The sequence below is a fragment of the Larimichthys crocea genome, chromosome XIII (genome assembly GCF_000972845.2).
Source record: "Larimichthys crocea isolate SSNF chromosome XIII, L_crocea_2.0, whole genome shotgun sequence".
Lineage (NCBI taxonomy): Eukaryota > Metazoa > Chordata > Actinopteri > Sciaenidae > Larimichthys > Larimichthys crocea.
The window spans coordinates 46155775-46179786 of NC_040023.1; the positions used below are offsets into that span (position 1 = coordinate 46155775).

Sequence of the window (24012 nt, forward strand, 5' to 3'; positions counted from 1 at the left end):
TTTTTTTGCCTTTAATCCTAAATTAAAAGCATTTAAAGTCTCAAATTCATGACTCTGAGGTCAAAGTATAATGACAATCTAAGAGAAACAGCTGGCCAATACACTTTCTGGGTCCTTTAGAAGGAAGAGTGATCAAGCCTTTTGTGGGACTACATCAGGTATCCACAATAGAGGTGCTATTCTTCCACTGGGGTGATGCAGAGTAAAATGGATCCCTTTTTTTTAAACAGTCTGGGTCCTTCCTGAATCCTGCTTTGAGCACTTTGCCTTTGAGCTCCCCCTTATGGTAAAGGAGATTATAGCAGTAAATCTACAACCACACTGCTCTGTCCATTATAAAAATAAAAAAAAAGCATGATGGCCACTCTAAGAAGACTCACTGCAACCCTGAGAAAGAATTTAAGATATCTCCTGGAATGAAGAGCAAACTGATTTTTTTATTTTTTTTCTGAATACGAGCAGTGTTTTAAGAGAAGGATGTGGTGTACATTTGAATCTGCACTAAGAGCATTTATTTCTCGGTAAAGGCAAGGTCACCTCTCCTTCTCTGTGCAGTTCACAACTGATCTCCCATGAATCTGTGAATCCTGGAGCCTTTGTGAGGATGGGATGATGCAACATTTATAAACACAGCATCAGAGGCTAGGTGGCAAAGACTGATGGATGACAGCGCTTTGTTCTGCCTCACACGCAGACCACCGCCATCACCGACATTAGATGTCCCTGGGCGTGCATTAGCGTGTCGGGCTCTCTTAGCATTCAACTATCAATCAGCGGGCATCGTGCCTGACTGTACACGAAGTGACATCCGTGTGCTCCCACAATGTCTGCCTCCTCTTTTTTGCGCTGATACTTTAGATAATGACAGCATCTGCTTGACTGATGCCTCTCGAAGGGGAAAAAAAAAACGTGTGTCTGATTCTAACAGCCCGTTTTATGGTCGTAATAATACCGTCTACCTTAACAGCTCTGTCTTCTATTTTTCACTCAAAAGGAACAGCCATTTTCTTTCAAGGTATTCACAACACACACGTGGTAGCCATTTGATGGTAACATGCTTAAGCTAATCGGATGAAATGAGCATCTGTAACAGAACAAGACCACACTGGTTCAGGGAGTCTTAAAAGCTTTCCACTTCATATCAAATATTATAGATTTAGAAAATGAAATGGAGCAACCTGGATGATGCTTTTGGACTAATGAAAGCAAACTAGATTACAGTGAAATTACCAGAGAGGCTTATGGCTGATGTTAACCTGGCTGATGTTAGCCTTTGATAATTGGAAAGGCTCGCTGCAGGGGTTGCTGGAGGACGGGATGTGGTGTAACACTTGGCATCTGGTCTACTGTGAGTACACAGAGCTCTCTGGCCTCCTGCTTTTTACTCGCCATGAAAGACAAGCACACACTTTGACACCAGGGAAATAAGTAAAGAGTCTGACTGAAGCAAATACCCGCTCATGTACATTGTAGAGTTGTCACGATACTAAAATGAGTAACCACGATACTATACCAGACAAAGTATCGCGGTTCCGGGTATTATCGCGATACTGCGGCCTTTTTTATTATTATTATTTTTATAAACTGCAATGTATTTGTACAAGTTAGTTTGAAACAACGACGTTTGTTTTTTAAGCAAAATTGGTGTTGCCACTGACGAAGACGCCACGGCAGACTCGCTGCTCGGGCCCGGTGCTTCTGCCATGGTGAGTGTGTTGTCTCGTGTCTGGGCGAGACAGAACTTTAGCTTGTTGTTTGTTTTGAAGCGAGTTTCTATGGAAGCGGAGCTGTCTTCGCGGAGTTCGTTCTTGCCGGCAGAAACACACGAACAGCCAATCAGCTAACAGACGGGCGGACCCAGCGTGCGGAAACAGCCTATCATATCCCTGGACGTCACCAGTAACAGGCAAACAGCCAATCATTCAGCAGCTGTGTAGTTCGGGTGCGGTTCCATGTTGGTTTGTTTACAAAGGAGTAGCATGCAGTGAGAAGCCGGGAGGAGAGCAGAGGAGGCCGCTATGTAGCGGAGACTGGCACCGGTAGTATAGTACTCCACGGTAGTACCGTCGTCTAAAATTTCTAGTATAGTAGCGACGGTTATGATTTGGCACCGCAGGGTACCGTGTATACCGTGGGTATCGTGCAACTCTAGTACATTGTTGTTGGGCCGTGTTGTAATTTCACCAAATGTAATTAAACTAGTTTGGATTTCTTTTTTTCAGTATCCTTTGGTTACATCTTAACAAAATGAAAATGTCAATAGTTTTCCATATTTGACAGTTACGCTGATTTGCTTTCTTGGCTAGAATTAAAAGAGAAGATCAATCTCTCTCATATCTGTCAATTAAATAAACTACAGCAAGCAGACGGTGAGCTTTAAGTGTATTTCTCAAAATACTGAAAAACTGCTTTAATCTATCAGTGCAGTACAGTACAGCAAATAGAGAGAATTTAGGTAATTATGCCTTAAACTTAAACATTTTTTTGTCCTTTATTTTGCTTATAGCATTTACTAAAAACTTCAATTAATTTCAAGTAGCAATTACAGATATTTGTCTGGCCATGACTAAGACCATGAGCGCAGGTTGTATTCCAAATGAAATGATAATGAATATTATTTTAATCACTTGTTAAAAGCATGTATTTTTTTGTAATTTGGCAGAGAAAATTGATCATAATTCATTTTAATCAAATATTATTCCTCTTGACGTTCGTTATGCTCTATGTGAACTTATTCACTGGATTTTAAGCCTGGATTTATAAACTGGGGGCATGGAGCTTAAAGGATTGGGCATTTACCAGGCAGGAAGGGCCTAATGAAAGACATCATTCTTTATGGGAAATGTAGGATTGAGCATTTCTGCTGCTGCCATCCTATATGAAGCCACTGAAAGCCAAGATATCTCAGCCTGTGCTACGTTGATTTTCATCACCTTTTTTTCAATCTCTTGTGAATCTCCATAAGTGCAATATTAAAATAGCAGGTGCCTTTAAGCAAGTTAAAAACGGCCTCACAAACACCAGTCGATGCCGTGCATATGTGCCTCTGCCCTCCACAGACTGTCCTAGCCCTGTGCTGTGTAGTTTGTGCCTGTCCTCAGCAGGAGCCTCCGGTTAGTAGTCCAAAGCAGTATGCTAGGATCAGCATTAAGACGTCATCCTCGAGACAGAGGCTGTGCATCCTGCTGTACCTCTACCATGCCAAAAGTGTTAAAAAGGAGAATAATAGGAAGATAAAAGATAGAGGCATATAAAGAATGCCATAATTAAGTAATATATCAGTGATGTAAAGCATGGAGATGGAGTGACGGGGATGCAGAATGAATATAATGAAACAGTGCACAGTAATTTTGACCTTCAGGTTCCAGATGGCACAGCAAGAGACTAATTTCGTTGAAAGATTGTGTATATATGTACATATATATTGTATATTACATATGTGTGTGTGTGTGTTTGTGTTGTCTAGAGAGAACCATTAAATATTTAAGATTATTTTCAAAACTGTGCCCACCTTTATACGAAAGAATGCCTAATGAAACCCACACCTTATTGAGGTCGTGAAGAGTGCCTCTCATTATACTTGCACTTAGTCCTTTCCATTGAAGACACCCCACGAGTCGTTTATAATAACACACTCCACTGTAATATAAACTGAATAGCTACCAGGAGACGCAACGTTATAAAGAAGTCAAAAAGGTCTGCATTTATTCAGGCAATTCACCGAGCACTATGGCGCTTTATAGCATGCAGCACTTTCTCTTGAACTGGAAACATGGGTCAGCTGGGAGAAAAGAAATCCTTTAAAGCCTTAAACAAATTTTTCTTGGCCAAAGCTTGCTCAATATACAAGTAGGATATATAATAAAAAATGCAAAGCCATGCATTGGAAAGTGCCTCTGATGAAATATTAAATTTTTTGTTACATTTTCTGGTAGTTAGCGGTTACACACTCATCTGAATGACACCCTACTGTGGAGTGTTTGGGAAAGTTTAGTTGATGGAAATGAGTAATGCTTAATGTTCTCCACTCCGTAACACACTGCCCTTGAAATGATCTAACGCAGTGTTTTGGTATTGTATGAAAACACATAAAAACAGCAAGGCTCTAATAGCTGGAGAAAATCTTTTTTTTTTTTTTTTTTAACTTACATTAATAAGCGGTGACAGCTCCACCACCACCATGGGCTCGCTGGGTTGAGGTTCCGGCCGTACTGTCACTGTCAGGATCTTGGAGTTGATCACCGCAGGGGGACTGCAGAGACAAACATGATGACACACACACATAAAAAAGTGCAATTTTATAAGAAATGTACTGTGCATTCAAGTTTGGGTTAAATTGTCTCTGTGATTTTAAAAAGTTATTAGAAAAAAAACAAGTGGAATATGCTGGCGAGTATCTTTCTTTAGCTGAAACAGACACACCCAGCTAGCGTCATGCCATGCCTGGATGGTTTTTGAGTGTGTGAAAAATAAATACATACATAAATAAATAACCATATAAATAAAAATCTAATGAGGAAAGGGGAAGAGCCAGAGCCAGCATTCATGTTAAAACAGAACACCTATTAGCATTCACCAGAGCTACAGGGAGAAAAAAGGTTTTAACAGATCCAGCTCATCCACAACCAAGAGCACTGACCTGAATAAAAGGGCCCAGGGCCAGCACAAACACCATATCACAGTGGCCGTTTGACAACCTCCTGATTTCTCTAAACTTTTATTTTTACAAGTCCTATGCAAGTTTCAGGACCCATTAGGCCCTCAGCCATTCAAAGCCCACTGTACGGTTCCAAAAAAACTTAGACAATGCAAAAGAAAGGGGGAAAAAAAACATGTAGGGAAATGTACTTTACTGGAGAGCCGAGACATTTGTCTGATAACTTAGCAGACACAAGGAGAGGGAGGAAGTAATAGAGACACTATAAGGGAGAAGACAGATGGTGAATTGGAATTAGAAAGAGAAGAAGGATTCGAAGAAGAAAGGACACAGAGATAGAAAGGGAGATGAATGGCTGCTGGAGAAAGTATTGAACAAAAGGATGCAGAAAGTGACATTTGAAATGGTTGAAAAAGTAATTAGACACATGAGAGGTACTCACGTTGGTGCAGGTAAGATGATGCCCAATGTCCTGTACAAGATGGCTCCGATGACATAGTACATTGTTGCCTCTGAGTCTGTCTCTGTCTCTGAAAAACAGACAATTTTGCAACTGATGAGCCCAAATAGATGCCATGGTTCTTCTAAAAAAAAACATTTAAAAAATTAAATGAAAATCCATCTATCGTTTAGTTTGTATTCCCTTTGGTATGCCGGGCAAGGTCACAGCTTGCTAAAGTAGAGCTGAGGGTTACAGAAACATATTCATATTTGACATTTTATACAAACATAAGACTTTATGAGCTAGTGTTTCGGACCATTGCAGCAAATTCACATTTTAAATGTCAACAAGAACACACAGAACATTTGGTTGCATGTTTGAAAAAATGAAGAAAAACCTTATACAATATTAAACCTGTTAATCTGACAACTCAACTAGAGGCTGGAGTGTTAACATTTGCAAATGATTTTGAAATGATGATCTGCTAACCAGCACTGATAACTAGGCAGTTTGATACAAACTAAATGCAAACAGTTAGCAAAGCACACAAGCACAGGCTTCACCTGTCTCATCAACCTGCAGTTCCAGCTTCATTTACATTTACTCTTAAGCTGTCGCTGACAAATGCTATGTTGGTTACATCAAAATAAGAAATGTTAGTTAATTGCACCAGCTTGATATGACAGCTACATATTCCATACTTCGAGGTTGAAAGCATATCACTAATTTGGGTGCAAGATTCTGGTTTCACATTTTGTGTGGGTGGAGATTTGTGTCAATTTCTTTGACTTTTAGCAGCTGGTAACTAACCCTTTTACGCAGCTTAAAGACTCATTTTTATAAAAATGTAGAAGTCCATTGCTCTAGTATACAGTTAACTGGAATAAAATGATTTAAATCCACACCATGTTTAGACAATGTTCATGTTTTCATTTTTTTATTTTCCCTTGATTCAAAGACCCCTTACTCCTCTACTCGCCCTTCTCATCCGTCTCTGTTGTTTTTGACATTCTCCTACTCAATTCTCAACTTTTCCACCTTTTCCACTGCTCCCTTCAATGTTCTTTCTCCAGAAAGAGCAGGAGCTCGCAAGGAGATGTACTGTCCCTCTGTAAATGTCACTTTGTCTCAAGTGAGGGAGGTGGAAAGAAGCAGAGAGGAAAGGGAACAGGGGAAGAGTTCATGTTGAGAGTTGCCACTCCCTTCTTTGCCCTTTTAGTCTGAGAAAAGCAATGGAAGAGCATCACCACCAAGAGAGAGAGGGAGTGGAAGACACAGAGGGGGTTGATGGTATCAGACGTACTGGGTGACTCATCCAAAATCTGTCTGCCTGCCTCCTAAGAGGTAATACTCAGGAAGAGAGATAGCTGTACAAGACAGATGAGGAGAGAAAGAGACAAAAAGATCTCGACAGTGGGGGTTGGGGTGGGGGCAATTGTGAAACTGTGAGCAGGCAAGAAAATAAAAATAAAAAGATCAAAGTCGGCATGAAAAAGCCTCTGAGTGTGATGGATCCTAATTGGACAGTGTCTGCAAAGGCATGCAAATGAGAAAGTCAGTGTATTATGGGTAAATGGTAAATCATTGTGTGAGGGGGTGGCACTCCTACGCTCGAGGATGATTAATACCACAAAAGCACTCAATCACAAAACTCTAATTTCCCATGAACGGACTTTTTGTCACTGTTCGCTTCCTGAACATCCAAATGATTGGTGGTCAGCTGCAATACAGCAAAATGGCAAACCACCAACCACCAGCTGTGAACTTTAATACACTATTTGTCAGGAAAAGATATGCTCGGACTTGATGCTAGGCCATAATTTATGGTTTAATCAAAGATCGAAAGGTCCAAACAACAGTTCTGTGTGAGTTACCCTTCCATTTCTTCCTGGTTTCTTTCTTTTTTTCCACAGCTTTCGCTCACATCACAGACTATTTGAAGAAGTGAAAGTTCTGTAGAATACAATTACTTTTGTTTAGTGGCACAGACAGACGGTAATGTGCTCAAGCTTAGAAAAATTGACTGCAGTGCTTCTTTTTTTTAGGGTCAATTTCATTATTTACAAATAAAAATGTGCAGTGTCTCCAAATCCTGTATAACCTCTCACTTTATATAAAACATTATGTCATTTTATTCATTTCAACTAATTCTTTACAGGCCAAGCTGTTGATTTTTAGAGAAATAGTTAGCCAATTTAGGAATTATTTCACTTTTTTACTGGTGTAAATAGGACGATCAATAGCACTCCCACGCGCATTATGCGTGGAGCTGGAGCCCAGAGGTTATTTGCTTAGCTTGGCTGGATGAGACGCACAGGTACATAACTAACCTGTCTAAAAAATCAAAATACACCTACCAACTATTCAAGTATAGAGACATAAACGTTAAAAAGGAATGTGTTGTTTTAAGAGAACTGCTATAAGTATTTCTTGGTAAATAAAAGCTAGGAGCAATACCTTCGTTAGGTCTTGCTTGTTGTCATGCTGAGGTTGACAAATAGAGTCATTGATACAGTTCTATTTGTGTACAGAATAAAATATGACATTGCATGTTGCAGTCGAGTTCATGAGACATAAGAGTGGTATAAATCTTTTCTTCTCAACTGTCCTATTTCCATAAATGTTGGAATATTCGTATTAAAGTTTTCAAATAAAATAACTTGTGATATTATGAAGTGCAACACAGTTAACAGTAAAACTGCAAATAAGGAAGTCAGTCTTTAACTCATTAGAAAGCTCATGTAGTTTGTGCTCTTACTTGAGTATTACTTCAGCTTTAATGGTGAATATCTGCATGCATGCAGCAGCAATGGTATATTTGAAATATGAGGTCATTGCTGGCTTGTATGTTTGGATGTATGTGTCTGTGTGCATGGCTGCACGACAGAGTGAGTGCCTACATGTGTGTTTGTGAGAGTAAGAGAGAGACAGTGGAGGGAAAGTGGGAGTTTGTCACCTCGAAAATCAGTGACGAACAGTCCCGGCCTCTGCCCAGTGAAGCGATTCATGAACCTATCAATTGGCTTTGTGTGTGTGCGCAACTGTGTATGCACATGCACACACACAGGAGCCAATGGGCTTTTATGAGCATGTTTAAGCTGTCCATCTGAGATGGGCTTTCATTATGGGGTAAATGAACCAATCAAACAGATAGCAATCAACTACAGACCTCCAACTCATGGACTGCCAATGAGAAGAGTTCCCACTGGGGCAAAGAATAGTTATGATGTTCTAACTCATAAGGTCGTGTGCTGTTTGGATGACACAGTTTACAAAATAGCATAAGATAAAATGGCAATGGCGTGTGCTGGAGATCATGTGAGAAAAATGCTGAGTAAATGTGATGCAGACGCTCTTTTTTATTGCACTAAAAGCACTGCAAGAGAGAGAGAAAAAAAACATTTAACACCACAAATCACAAAGGATAATGGAGGGAAAAAAAACATAAATGTACCAAAGTAAAACAAGAGGCCAGGATGAACGCGGAATAAGAAAGAAGACATCATCACAATGCAGCAGCATTAAAAAAAAAAAAAAGTCTAGTTAATACCCTTTTGTCTCCTGCTGTAGCCTAACATTAATTCTCTGAGTCTGAATTTGCTGTTCCATAAAATCTAGAAAAACAACTTGAACAAAACAACTCACGGGCAACTCATGAAAGGTTTCTGCTACATGAAAGCGAGGTGCGTGGTAATAAAGTCGATGCAATAGACTTAGTATATTACACTGTGTTTACTAAAGGGAAAGAAAGACATGTTGAGGTGAGGTGCCCTGAAGTTAGCATGCAGGATGACTTGAATGCCATTCAAAGAGAGTCTGTGTCATCAGTACGAGTCAGAGGTCAGAGACGGCTCTTCTTTTTCGGCCTGCAGTCTCTCTCAACTTTAATTTGGGCAGGGGCATGGGGCACCAGACAGGAAGTCTGCTCGTGTAATTTCCTGTGGGATGTGACCTTTGTCTTTGTGGGGAGTGGATCACATCTGCCACAGTAATTCTCTTATCTTAGATAAATCACTTTCTTCCCACTCTTCCAAGCCCCTTTCTTTCCCAGCTTAAGCTCCTATGCCTCCTGCTGTCCTCTCCATTCACCACATTTATTTCTTTGTGTGCATTTGGACAACCACTTGGCTTGTTTTATGGCTTTACTTGAAACCACACACACACAAAATAAATTAAAAATCCATAGCCATTAAGACAAACAAGTTAACTTTCTTGTGAAAAGAGACATCTTTCAAAATTGCACGAGGACTGGGGCTCTCGAGGGGATGCAGCACACTTCTTCACAGATGAAAGACCTGCATCTTCTAGAGAAGCCCTCCACGGCCTCTTTATAGTCCAAATCCTTCTGAGCATTTCCATCTGATGTCCTTAAAAAGCTTTCTGTTGTGTGTGAATTCGCACTGGGCTAACTTCTTGGACTGACCTTGGCTGAAGAGAGGGTTGAGTGGGGTGATAACAAGCCCTCACATGTCTGAGATTCAAGATTGAGAGTGGGGATAAAACAAATCTACATCATGGTTATGATCTTAGTGCTCGAACCTAACCTAAGACACACTTCGGTTACTGCTGTTTGATCTAAAAATAACATATTAATAAAATAATCATAATTTTAATACTAATGTGTCTGTTGTGTCTTGATTCTTCCAAACCCTTGAAATAAGCACCAAGGCTAACTTAGATCATGGCAGCATGCGGGACAAGAAGTCTTTTGTTGATGGCCTCAGTTCTTTGACCCCGGTATGCCTGATTGCAGGTCTAGATGATGATTGTTGCTATGTTTTATGTATAGTTTTTGGGTTGGCTGGTACCAAAAAGCCCAAAGTTTGGACAAACTCTGGGCAGTGAGTATCTGTTTTAGTTTTTCCTACCTTCAGTCGGGCTGGTGAAGACCTCTTTGGGGATGTAGAGCTTGTCCTCTGCTGTTCTGGCCCAGTCCTTCATCCCTCTCCGGCCCTTCATAGGGAAGTTGATATCACTGGAAACTGCTGACACTGGCTCTCGCTGGATGGTTATCACTGGACAAACGGGATACCAAAAACAGTTGAAACTCACTGCGGCACAAATGTTAAAAAAAAAAAATGCAGTACAGTGCCAATCTTAAATAGTCACACGCACATGTTTAGTGCTAAAATTCATACAAATCAGGTAAGGTTTCTTCTGACACAAGGTTTTTTTAGGCTTATGACTCAGCACTTTCCTAAAATACAAGTTAAAGTAAACTATTTGAGAGTGATTTGACAGATTTGCTGTGACAAAGAAGATCTTGGCAGAGCTCGAGTAAATACAGAATTCTGACCTTCATTCTAAAGAATATCTGAGTAAGTCTTTAAACATTGAGGTTGTTGTGAAATAACCTTTTATCTTTCTCTGTCATGCCTTGTCGCACAGTAGTATTGTGTGACACTTACTGAGGTTGTTGGTAACCACCAGGAAACTCTGGAAAGGCTTCTGGGCTTCTCCGATGAGGTGAATGAAATCCTCTAATATCCTCATCAGCAAAGCAGCGCCGGGAGTGACCTGCGGATGATAAAGAGAGGTAAGCATCAACCATGACGTCATCATAATTATAATCCATAGCAAACTTTCAATGAGACATGGCTCACCTATTAATACATTTTTTTATCCACTGCATTATCTTAGACCACTGAATGTGTTTCGTGACGTTAAATTCTAACCATGTCAGATATAATATCATATTTGGTTGCTTGTTTATTGCGTCCAGATGGGAAGTAAACACACCTCCACTCAAGGGCATCAAACTGGGTCACAAACACACACACATACTATATAATTAATATTTATCTACTGTTTAGTTAACAGGTGTGTTTTTATGACTATAATGAAAAGTTATTATGGGATGTGGACACATCCACCTTTACACACAAATTCACGTGCACACACACAATAAAATACTTGATAAACTTAGTACAGTAGTTGGCAGCCACTGATAATGCTAAAGACATGCATGGAGGCACATTATATAATAACACACACAGAAAGCTTACCTGATGAGCGTCCTCCCATTTCTCTACGTTCTCCATGTCCAACATGTGGCTTATTATCTGGAAGAATTTCTAGACACAGGATGAAGATGTACTCAGTTGTTAATGCAGCAGGGCCATTACATTTTCTCACCTGCATGTGTGAACCATAATCATTTGCGAGCATGCACCCACCGACTATTAGCACTGCAGCAGTACTGCAGGTTATTCTCTGCAAGTCTAGTACAGTAGCCATCTGAACATTGGCATATTGTAAAACATAAAATAATGTCTGCCAATTGACTGACTGAGACAGAAGCATTTTGCTCTCTTACAGGCAGTGAAAGATAAAAAAAAAGCTGCTAAAAAATCCCCTTTGAGGCCATAGCAACTGTGTCGCTGTAGTTCATTGTTATGCACACCGCGTGCAGTAACTTAGAAACTGGAGCTTTTACATTCAATAAATTTGCAGGCTTTGCAACTGTGTGTGAGAGTGTGTCTGTGAACGCATGTCTTGGATGGTTTGTGACTGTGTACCTGCACGTCGTCGGGAGCTGGGATGTAGGTTGCTCTTTTGAAGGTGTCCGTCACATTTCGCAGAATCTCCGTGGAAAAGAGAAGGTCGCCACTGTAGTAGCTCCTCCTCTGCAAGAGCTCCAGGAGACTTCTTACGATCTGAGACATGCCCTCCCCGGCCAGGGTCCTCTGACCCTTCGCGAGATGCTCTCGTAACTGCAATGTGTAGACAGAAATTGAGAAAAGTTGGTGGTTGCAGTGATGAGCTCTTATTCAGCATATGAAAAAAAAGGTCAGACAGCAAGGTAAAAACAAACAAACCAAAGATCATGTTTTTCCCTAAGAAATCACAGCAATGTTTCAGTTGTGAGCCAAAGGGATGTTTCAAGATAGGAGTATATATGTACATGGTTGAATTTTAGCACTTGTGCTTAAAATAGGCAGAGAGAGCACGAGCAGCACTCACAGGAAGAAATTGGATCTCATCACTTCAGAGACTGAGGTACACAAAGCAAGAATGTGTGTGTGTGTGTGTGTGTGTGTGGAATGCCAAGAGAGAAGCAGAGAGGAAGAAAGCCTGGACGAACATAAGATAACAGCAATCACAGAAAATGAATTATTGACTCCTGGTGTTAATGAAAGGTTGGAACAGAAGCTAACAGTGCAATCAGCTTTGTCACGAACAATCCCTGACCCCCATTCTCCTTCCGCCATCATCGAGGAGATGGAAAAGGTTGAAGTTCACAGAGCAGGAAAACAGACCGGATGATGAACACGTTCATTAGCTACGTTCATTAATTGATAAGTGTAAGTGCAAAGCTCTGGAAAAGCTAATTAGAGATACCAGCAAGCCCTGAGTGAAGACACTCCTGTGTTTTTTTAAACTTTTAAAAACAAAAAGTTGAACAGGGGACAGAGAGGCGAGACGAACTTTTTTGAAAAACAGATGGAGTCTTCACTTTCTCATAAACTCTCTAATGAGACAGACAGATTTGATGAAGGTGAGCTATAACGGAGGGTAATACTGCAACTAAGTAGCTCAAATGATGAAATCTGGAGGAATCTGCACAACTTTCTTTTCTTTTTTCTTCTTGCTGAAGATGATAAAAATAAAGTAGAAAGAGTTTCACAGTTGGGGATTTGTTAAAAGAAAACTTACAGATAAATGTAAATATCTATATTCAAGTGAGACGCATCTGGCGAAGCTCGGAGGACCCCAGAAAGCAACTCCATTTTTGTCCAGCATGCAACGACGACTAGCAGATCCTAGAAGGAGAGAGGGACAAATACTTTATTGAGAATGCAGAACACATATTAATCCATTATTATGTGCATGATGTCAATTTGCGGTCAAAGAACTAGCTGCATAAGTATGACACACAGTGCATTGTGCAGAAGTGAAAGAGATTTTCATACAGAACATTTCTGCCAAAGATCCATTAATATCTTGCTTGAATTCTAAAGCCAACAGGTATTTATCACAACGTCAAGGTCAGTGCTTGATGAATTTTAATGCAGAAAGGGAAAGCATAGCACATTTGCAATATTGCGACTAATAAAAAAAAAAAACAAAAACAAAACAGAGGTCACTTTTGTGAATTTATTAGCCTATCCTGAGAGTAAAATATTATCTAGGATAGTTACAACTACCAAATATATCATTTGTAGCAGTTCTACAGTGTTTGGCAGCTCATACCTGCTGGCTGTTCGAACCTGGCAGCCAGCAGATAAGCTGGTGAAGGCTGCCAAAATACTTTACTAAGACAAAACCTTTTCCCTAGCCAGATAAATATGCACTTACTAAACACTGGCTCTGCCTTTTTACGAATAATAGATTAAAGTTCATAAACTGTGAAGTTTTTCTGTTAATTAAATTCAACACATTGATTTGCCTTCAATATAATGTTCGTTAAGCAATAATGTTTTTACTGGAAGGCAACCTGATTCACGCAGGCATGTTCTGATGTCGGAGCCAATGCCATATTTTGTAAGATGTAGAAAGACGTTTATACTACAGGCATCCTGAAGTGCATCCGCACTTGGCTTAAATTCTGAGGAAGACAGTGTCTGAAAAAAATCTTTATTTTTTATTTTTTCCTTCTTCTGCTTTTGGAAGTTGAAATAAAAAGTCTGGCTGCCAGCTATTTGGGAAACTCTGCAGATTAGATTTACATTACTGTGATAAGTAATACTCAAATAAGGTTTAACTGCATTCACACAGGACGCCTGCTGTACTGATTAAAGCTGGATAATGCATGAACTGGAAATGATCACCTCTGTATACTAAAAAATAGTCATATCATTTAGGAATAACTATTTTCATAAGCCTGCAACATAAATTTTAGCATTTAAATCAGACTGATTTATTTGTTCCAGCCATAGGAGGACATCAAATTTTCAAACAGTAGCCAAGAGTAATTTAGAATATCCTCATTATAATTTAATCTATTTTAATGTTTTCTTTGGCACTAATGAGATGATTTCTGTGCTGATGCTGCTCTGTAATTCTCAGAGGTCACTGGACTATCAAACATTTAGAAGCAGTACATTACGTTTTTGTTAATTAAAGTATTTTTCTATAGCGTTTTCCTCTTCCTTTAGCTAGCTCTGCTCATGGTAATTGCCGGAAGCGTTATTCATAGCGTGAACTTTTGTTGCTCCTGTTGGACATTTTCACATTTCCTTCTTTGTAACTTTGAGTCTTTGTAGTTTCTTTATTTTCTCTCACTGCTTATGCTAACAGTTCTGGGGTAAACTGATGCTACTCCTGTCAGACATAACCCTTTACAACAACAACAACAACAACTAGACTGATTTTGGATCGTATTTTATGGAGGAAATATTTCCTAGTTTTCTCTTTGATGTTTTCTGCTTCACTTCAAGTCTTGGGGATTTACACAGTTTCCTGATGGACAGAAAGCTTTATTTGTTGTTAAATGAAGTTAACCGTGAAGCTGGTTAGCTCAGTCTGTGCTGTCTGGACTTGGAGTTCAAAACACCAGGGAACTCTTGGTATATACACCGCTAGCAAAGGAACTCTGGACAACTGGGATGAGGAGGTTTTTTAAGCCAAGGGCAAGAAGCTGAATGCTGACAAGAAGTGGAGCGCCAGTGTTGTGCCAGAACCGGAGCCGGGCGAGTGGGAAATGTAACAGGGTTCAGCAGGTCCTGCAGACATGGCAGCAAGCTATGGAGGAAGCTAAGAAGAGAAAAGGAGAGAGGGACCAAGCAATAGGCTGCCAGACAAGAGTAAATCTCGACTGGCTTTTAGTTGTAAATAAAAGGCTTAAAGACAGACATCGGGCTGGGCTTCTTTCTGTTGGACTAGTAAATAATATTAGCTGGCTGCTATGTCTTGTGTTGTTGTACTTGCTTCATGTTTGGCTATGTTAGCAACTCCTGGCTTGCTTGTTTTCGATCAAGTAAGATAATAATACTAATAAGTGTATGGTTGTCCATATTTACGGCACTCTAGCTAGCTCTGCTAATGATAACTACTGGGTAATAAAGTAAATTCAAGTGGCAAAGAAATGTTGCACCTCTTTGGCCTATAGGACAGTTTGAAGAGTTTCTGTAGATTCTTTCGTTTTCTCACTTTTTACTAATGTTTCTTTTATAAAGTAGCTTCAGTTTTAGTCACTGCGGTATTGTGCAAGATCCGTTGATTAATAGTTAAAACTCCAGACCAAACAGACTCACAAATTGGCTTGCACAAGCCAGGGCTAAAATACGTTAACAGCTAACAGAAACTGACTAAGCACCATGGGACTGACCAGTGGCGTTTGTTGGACACTTGTTGTAGACAGTTTCTCCAGCTGAGGCTCTCTTCCATGCCATAGAGAGAAGGTGCTCATCTTTACATATCTCATGAGGTGCTGTGGAAGTAAATGAGAAATACACAGAAGTGAAATGAAGTGCAGTCTAGCAAGCAGACAGAAAAAGAAAAATCACCACGCACACACTCCCACAGACACATACGCAGCAATCGAAAAAAAGGGAACAGAAAACCACAAAAAACAAGATACAAATCAATGTTCTCCTGCAGCAACTCCCAATCTTATTCCCTTGTACATTGCTCAGTGCTCTCTGTCAGTGTCACTGCCTCAGTACTGTATCTCATTCCCTCTTCATCTTACTCCCTCTTTTTATTCATCTGTTTTCTCCCCTCCCCTCCCTGTCTTTCATAACCCTGATGAAAAAAGAAAAAAAAAAAAAACGTGGAGTGCTCTGAAGATATTCCAAGGGGGCAGGCGAGCGCTGGCAGAGGCGATGCGGAGAGATGAAGAGGGACAGAGAGCGTGGAGAGAAAGAGAGAAAATATGATATGATGTTCCCCTGCAATGCCAACAGACAAGATCCTCGTCCTGTGTAAAAAGAGACTTGAGAGCTACTCAAAACAAAGAGGTCATGGTGAAGCCAACGCTCTCAAGTTTATCATTTGTAGCCTGTCAAAGCTCAATGCAAGCACGTATACATGTGGGATTCAGGCTTTTACAGAAAATACGCTTGCATATTCACACACGTCTTCAGTCGAGAGGCTTAGTAAAACATACGGTTTCCTTCGGTGGCTTATACTCTAACACTGAACATGGGGGGGAGAAGACAAATGCAGAAAGAGTTGTGCGAGTGAGATTAGTGTGATAAAAACAATGTTAAAAAGGAGAGGTATGAGGATGAATTGGTATCTCTCCGGTAAACGGTGAATAAAACGAAAGAACAAGGACGTTCAAAATCAATAAAGAAGTAGAGATGGATGGGTATGTGAATTGACAGGAAGACCGACAAGAAACACAGATAAAGATGAAAGGTGTGCACTTCTAAGATTGCGATAGAAGCCTTTGGCTGTGGTGCGAACCACCGGGAATCATTTCCAATCTGCCTGACAAATACTGTGCATATGCAGATTGAACGGACACACACAGATACACACACTCTTTTGTCTCTGTCAGGGATCCACTAGGAGAGGCATGCAGAGAAATGCAGCCACACAGCAAGAAGTGTGTTTTCCTCACACACACACACACACACACACACACACACACAGAGCTACTGACCAGGGCACTTCTTCTCGTTACAGGACCGGACCTCCTCTCCTGAACCATCGCAGGGATAGCCCTGTATTCCGGTGCCCTCACACATCCTGAAGCGACGCTGCCATCCGGAGTCACATGTCTTGCTACAGAGACTCCAGTGGTTCCAGCTGCCCCAGTTACCTCCACCTAGAACACCGCCGGTAAAATTAGGGAGACAGGGAACAAGAGCGGCGTGTAAAATGAAAAAGAAATGGGAATTGTTGATGAATAGTAAATTTTAGGTTACAACTCTAGGGCAGCAGTTTTGAAACTTTATATTTTTTAGTGCCCGTCTGGGACTCAGGTTCATTAAAAAGGCAGTATTCTGTCCTCCAGGCCCCTGGTCAAGACATACTTGCAAGCCAAACAGTCACTATCTAAGAATTGCTGGTATGTTTGACACAAATCAGAGGAGACCAAAAAGATGCCTTGAAATAATGCCATTCCATGTTTGCATAATGGCATTTGAGAACATGAGTGTGAATACTAAGTGTTCATTTGTAACGCCTTACCGCTGCAGGAAGGGTTGGTGCATTCTCTGCTCTCCTGATGAAGACCCTTACATTCAGCCCAACCGTGCACCGACGCACTGCAGCGTCTCTGCCTCTGCTGGCTCCCTGTGTTACAAGTCACACTGCATTTCGACCACGGCCCCCACTCCAACCACTGGCCCTCCACTGCAGAGAGGGAAGTAGATATGGAGAGACAGGGAAATGGATGAAGATGGACGGAAAAAAGATTCAGAGAAACACGGGCAAAACAGGATAAATTGATCCAGATTTTTTTGAAGGATAGGGAAAAGGAACGGGAAGAGAAAGGTGTAAAAGGAGAAAAAGTCACCCAACAGAGAAAGTGAGTAGGCTACAAGTAAACAGAATACAGATACAAATATAGTTATGGATGGAACAAATAAATTACAGGGGGCCATTTGATTTTCCCATAAAGAGCAACAAACAAACATAACAATTTCATGGTTGTGTGGACAAAATCCTTTCATGTTTTGTTTCTGAGTTCACACAGAGTACAGTCAGACATTTCCACATTTCAACTCTTGACTGGTGTTTGTGCAGAAATAGATAAATAAAAAAAACAAACAATCTAGTACTGTCTGTCACATGAAGCCTGAATATCAAATGGCTTATCCAAAGGCTGACGACATCCGCAGGTGTAATCAGAGCCCCCACTGTCCTCTTGAATAAAAGAGTGTTGCTGGAGTTTTCAAATAAAATCATCCAAAATGCGAAAAATTGGGATAATCAAAAACAGACAGATTAGTCATTTTTAGTGTGTAGTCAAAGATTTTTTGGTGTGCCATCAACTTCAAAGGTGGCCGTAGTGTAGCCAATTTTTAGGATCTGTGTCACAGTGACGAACACGATGTTCTGCTGAAGAAAGAGCAAATGAATATCTGTGACAAATAAGCGAATATTTATTTCTTAACTCCTATTTAAACATTTTTTTTTAGAACTCTTTCTAACTAAATGTTGACAAAAGAACCAATTACTGACCTTTGCAAACATTTTGTAATTGTGTTTTTTTACTGTAAAAAACTAAATCAATCATGTTAGGTTTACACAGCGATTAACTGCACAGAATAGTCAATTGTTATTCCCACATAAATTGCTGTGTTTTCTTCACTATTGTCACACAAACACATTCATGGAGGTTATGATTTGAACTGAGTCACGCTGCAATGCCTCCTTCTTCTCCTCCTCTTTCTGCTGGCAGCAGTCAGCTCATGTGTTGCCTCCAGTTGGGTTACTGCACAGTGTGTACTTGAGCTGTGTTTTGTGAACTGTAACAATTCTAAACAAAGTAATAATTTGACGACAGTGCATCTTCCTTCAGAATGTACTTACATGTTCAAACAGCCTTTAATAAACTCTATAATGTCGACATGTTTAACACATAGACGTACCCCTCTAGAGTCTTTTTTTCCCCTTTACCTGCAGGGCTCTACGGTCAAGTTTGCAATGATTAATATGCAATGTCCAGTCAAATGTACACATAAAACATAAACCGTAGTCACCTGGTCTTGTTTGATCTGGCCTTGTGTTCTCATCTAATCCTAACCCTAACCCCACCATGATCCATATATGGACTTTTGGACACCTAGGATGACTTGAGAGTGAAAACATGTTGAATATTCTTTAAGCTCCGTTTTGTTATCCACCACCTCTCGAGGGAAATATCTGGCTCTTTAGCCACTAAGTGCGTCTCTGTGTTTAATAGCAATTTGGTTTTTGGTCTATCTGCTGTTTAATGCCGGGCAAATCAGCAGTCTACTGCTGTAGATAAGAAGATTGATGAAAATGGGATCAGTGAGCCAAAACAGTAACGTTGTGGGCTGCAGAACCAAAACAATGAGCTAAAAGGCAGGGATCCATAGAGCTGAGGAGAACTGAGCTGGGTGAGATTCCGCTTTTCACTACAAGTAACGCTTTTTGATTAACTGTTAATATAAAAATATTGTGTAGTGCTGCTTTAAATTTTGATTACAAGTAATAGAGTTTCAAGTTTGATTACTATTCAGTCACTTTAATGTAACCTTCAGTCGGGCTGAGCTGTCTAGTGATTAATCTGTGCTGAAAAGAAATATATTATTTATGCTTTTATAGTTACAGTGACAAAGTATTTCTGAATTTGAATTTGATTAATTAAGTTGGGGCAATGCTAACATTTAATCATGTTAATTAAGAGGCTACTAGGACACACAAAAGAGAGAAAACCTGTCTTTAGAGCCACTTAACTAACATTTGATGCTGCGCAGCTATTGTCTACGTGCTGTAGGACAGTACAGTAGCCTGTCTGTGTGTCTCTGTATTAACAAGAATAGAAATTCAAAGAAAGGACTGTTCTTGTTTCAGCCCAGAATGATATATTGAGGCACACATTCTACACACAGGGGCTTTAAGTAACAGAACGTGAAGTACAGTGCAGTAAATGTATTTGTCTGGTTCTCCCAAGTGGGAAAGCATTGTCAGCTCTCCTTGGTAATGTGGTCAATCAAACTGTGTGGGAACTAGCTACATTGTGGTCAACATACATAGAGTGAGCGGTGTACTGGAAATAAAGTGATAATGTGACATTTCCCCAAGTTTAAAAAGAGTAATTAAAGTGATAAATCAAAACAACGTCCAAGATAAGATCACTGTGAAAATACAGGAAACACACAACTGCACAAAGTAGTCAACAATAGACTAGGTCGTTGAGTTGTGTCAGTGTGTGTGCCCAAATTAACAAAATAACACATTTACAGAAAAGTTTGTAGGAGAGGCACAGGAATAAATTTAAATAGTTTCACTCAGCAGGAACTTCTGTATCACGCATGGCGAGCTCCACATACAGTATTGGCGTAGACATTTCCCAGGAGGAAAAAAGTACCATGTCAACAAACAAACAAAAAGTGTATTCACGTAAAAACATGGCAGCACTGTGATAGTAAGCCGTTTTCTTGCCAAAGCTACAAACTTTTAATTTGCCTCTAATTGAGCCATTAATCCCTCTGTGTTGGCTATGAACTGACTGTTTACATTGTGAGAAAAAGTAGGCGTCAAGGAACATAAAGGCAATTTCCGGCCAGCTCTCTGCCTACACATAAGTGCCTTTTACTTCTTTGACTTCACATCTGAAAGATCTTATGATCAAATGAATTAAGTGTGTCTTTATTTGAGGTAACAGCTGTCACATTAAAATGGACCCGTTACGCTGGATTTCTAGCTCTTCATTTTTATACTGGGACTAGAATTTGCATGATTCACACTTCCTTATTTATCTTATACTGACCCTTATGGGCAGGACTCAGCACTCCACTTTATCATCTTGCTATTGTGCTCAACAGCATATGGTAGCTACAGTAACTTAGCTTGGCAAACAGCAATAACGGACACTGAATATGATTTAAGGATCACAGTGTAGGATTTAGTGGTATCTAGCAGTGTAGTTAATAATTAGGATGGATGAGTGCTTCACGAGTGTGCTCAGCCGTGCTGTGTCTAGAGCATATGCTATATAAATCATGGACATAGTCTCCATGATGTCACCCGTATGTTTTTGAAGGGATGTTGTGAAGCTCAAAGTGTGGCGGTTATGGTAGTGCTGCCTCTGCCGGCTCCTGGCAAATCCTAAAATGGCCAAAGATGTGGACTGTGGGTGGAGCTGAGCCGGGCTGAATGAAGCCTGGTTACTCAAATAAGTCAGCTGTGATGGTACCCACCTGTCAATCAAAAAAGACACACTTTTTGCACACAGGGATCACATACCGATCTCATTATTTGAAACTTTGTCCACATGAATATGAGGATCTAACCCTGTAACCCTGTTTGACATTTAGTTTACCATAACTGTAGTATACAGTATACATATTTACTGTATGGAATATGTTTGTATTGAGACACATACAAAAACACACACACACACACACACACACACACACAGATGAGATCCATCAAAGCTCTATTCTCTATGCATGGACGTTTGTGCCAAAAGGCCTATGCTGGCATTCATCATTTCAAAGGACCATTGCCTTTGAACTCCCAAAAGCAGGCTGAATCTGTTGTGATAGATTCACACACTCATACTGTACACAAACACATAAAGCACATAAACACACACACACACACACAGATTTCCTTAAAGCCCTTGAAGGACGAGCCTACCCTTTCTCCCAAACCCTCTATTTCCATCACTGTTCCCCAAACAGCATGGCAAAACATCCTGGAGGCCATGCTTTAGAATACGACGTCTCCCGATTCATCTCTCTTTGAGACAACTTTGCAGCGTCTTTGTCAGGCTATGGGGACAGTTTTGTTTTATTTAAATATTAACAATATAAAACCCAGGCACTGAAAAACATAAAAACAAAAATAAAAAATATGACCAAGTAGGTCAAGGTTGAAAACACAAAGGCATTCAGATTAATATATGTATCATGGTCCAGGGGAAACGGATACCGAATTCTTTGCCTGAGTAATAAGAAATAAAAAGTATTTACCCTGTGATAATTGCTCTGAGTGATTACATGTTGCAAACGCACTATTACTACGACTGAAATCAATTCAGGATTAGTACAGAGGTTATTTATTCAGAAAGCAGCCACTAATTTATCTTTAAACCATCTTATGTATTAGTGTCTGTGCGTCCATTAATGCCATTATTCTAACATTATGCAGAAAGAATTTATATTCTGCCAACATAGAAAGCATGGGACAAATTAAATCACTGAAATGAATATTCCTTTCTAATGTCAATGCTTTCAAAGTAAGTGGTTTTCTAAAGGGACACTTGATTTACAAAATTAAAATTGCAGATAGACGACACAGATGGCTGAAGTGTACTCTTAAGTCTTAAAATGCCAAAAGCTTTTTCTTTGTGCCAGATTTAAACTCTATATAATGAGTAGATGGTAGTATTTACATCTCAGGAGACAATTTGACATCTGCATCTGGAAAGTTGCTCTGTGATAGGCTATAGCAGTTGTAGCTTGAAACCACTGCCTCACTGTTTCTTTCAGATTCTTCTCTACTGAGGCGTTATTTCAATCACTGGTCTGTCCTATTTCACTCCAATTGCAGCCTGATAAAGACATTTCAGCTGGACAGTCTGAGCAAGATTGGAATAAAGTCCTGAGCTACCCTCGACACCAGAATTAGATGGGGCTGCACTGGTGACTTATTGCTGTCCTTGACAAGGTATAGGGCTAACAGGTAATCTCAGAGACAATAGCAGAAGAGCTCTGCTGCAGGACTGCTCAGTAATCTAAACCAAATCAACCATGGAAGAAGGATAGAAGTCCGAACTAAAGCCTTTGCTAGGCTGCGATCTTTGAGGGTGGATGAGTGACAATTTGAAAAGTGGGCACGTATTCCATGTTTGACCACAGATGAATATAAAACTGAAAGTGAGGATAGTCTATTATAGAGTCAAAACAGAAGACCACGAGAAGGCAGGGGAGGTGGAGGTTATGCTGTATTCATGTTTTTAACCTGAATTTTGTTTTGTTACCAGGACATAAATGTCTGCTGTTCACTCAAAACAAAGGAAAACTCAGGGGGTCAACATCATGAATTTCAGGGCAATACATCTAATATTTGAGATATTTCTATGTGAACCTCTAACGAGTGTAACAAAAAAATGATGTACTGTTGTCAAAATAGAAATTTTGTTTGAAATGTTTGTTGACAGTTTTGTAGTTCTTTTCACCAAGTGGAAGATATCATAGCTGTCAGAAAATACTAATATCCTACACTTATAATCACGGGAGGCTGACATGCAGTTTTTCTCCCTCTCTCCCTTGTAATTACAGTCTGCGGGATGTGACTTGAATGCAGCATTAGTCCACATCTCTCAGAGAGAGACAGTTGGTCACTACAAGAGCTATGATGGAAGAACAGAAAATATAAATGCATATGCATGTAAATTCAAAAGCTGTTAAAATAAGTTTTGTGATTTGGAAGAAAACGGAGAAGACATGCTTGAACAGGCAGAGAGAGAGAGGGTGACAGAGAGAGACTGGGTGTATCATGTAAATGGGGATGGTACTAACCAGGACAGACTGCTATGTTGCAGAGTTTGGTCTGAATGTCGGGCTGTCCGCAAGCCACGACTCCGCCTTCGTTCACACACTTCCTGGTACGCGTCCTGGTGCCCCGCCCACAGGTCACAGAGCACAGACTCCATGACGACCACTCCTCCCACAGCCCATGCACTGCAAACGCCCACAGACGTACGCGCACAACACGGATGAGGAATGAGGGGTCGGAGGGAGGGGAGGGGACGGGAGGGGAAGGGTTGGAGCATCCCATCACAGGCAAGAGGGTTAGAGAATGAGAGAAACATGAGATATTAAATGAGTCGGAGCACATTCCTAAGAATAAAAAAAATAAAAGAAAAAGAAAGAAAGCGACCTTCTGACCTCCACAAAAAACATTCCAGTCACAAAGGAAAAGAGACACCGAGAATGAAGCTGTACTTACATGTCACTATATGAAAGAAAATGAAGGTTAGGAATGGACACTCGCATTTGAAGTCATGCAGTTTGAGTCAAGACAAGGAAAATGAATATGGTACATTTGCTTCTGGTATTATTAGAGTTTTCAGTTATTACACAGAACCAAAGGATCCAAAGTAATAAAAATGTTTATTTTCTTTTTTTTCTCCCTTCCTCCCTCATTGCACACCCCATCCCATTTTACCAACAAATGAAGTTGAAATGAATCAGAATAGAATAAATGAGCAGTGGTTGCACCAAAACTTTGCAGATAATGAACTTTACTTCAAGGCTACTCTTGCGATGTTGCTTTACTGAATGCTAGTTCTTGCATGAATTTGTCTACTTGATCTGTA

At 40.2% G+C, this 24012-nt stretch overlaps 1 protein-coding gene across 5 annotated transcripts in view; it reads right to left on the reverse strand.

The window, feature by feature from the left end:
• The window catches only part of adgrb2 (adhesion G protein-coupled receptor B2), a 202037-nt gene that overhangs the window by 63844 nt on the left and 114181 nt on the right, over positions 1–24012 (reverse strand). For all 5 annotated transcript variants that reach the window (XM_027286127.1, XM_027286128.1, XM_027286131.1 and 2 more), the window contains 11 exons: positions 23213–23374; positions 17181–17345; positions 16651–16815; positions 15370–15471; positions 12756–12862; positions 11618–11812; positions 11105–11173; positions 10508–10616; positions 9968–10114; positions 5100–5187; positions 4150–4252 (listed from right to left, as the gene is read on the reverse strand). In XM_027286127.1, the coding sequence (XP_027141928.1) occupies positions 4150–4252; positions 5100–5187; positions 9968–10114; positions 10508–10616; positions 11105–11173; positions 11618–11812; positions 12756–12862; positions 15370–15471; positions 16651–16815; positions 17181–17345; positions 23213–23374 (1412 nt within the window). The remainder of the gene's footprint in view (positions 1–4149; positions 4253–5099; positions 5188–9967; positions 10115–10507; positions 10617–11104; positions 11174–11617; positions 11813–12755; positions 12863–15369; positions 15472–16650; positions 16816–17180; positions 17346–23212; positions 23375–24012) is intronic.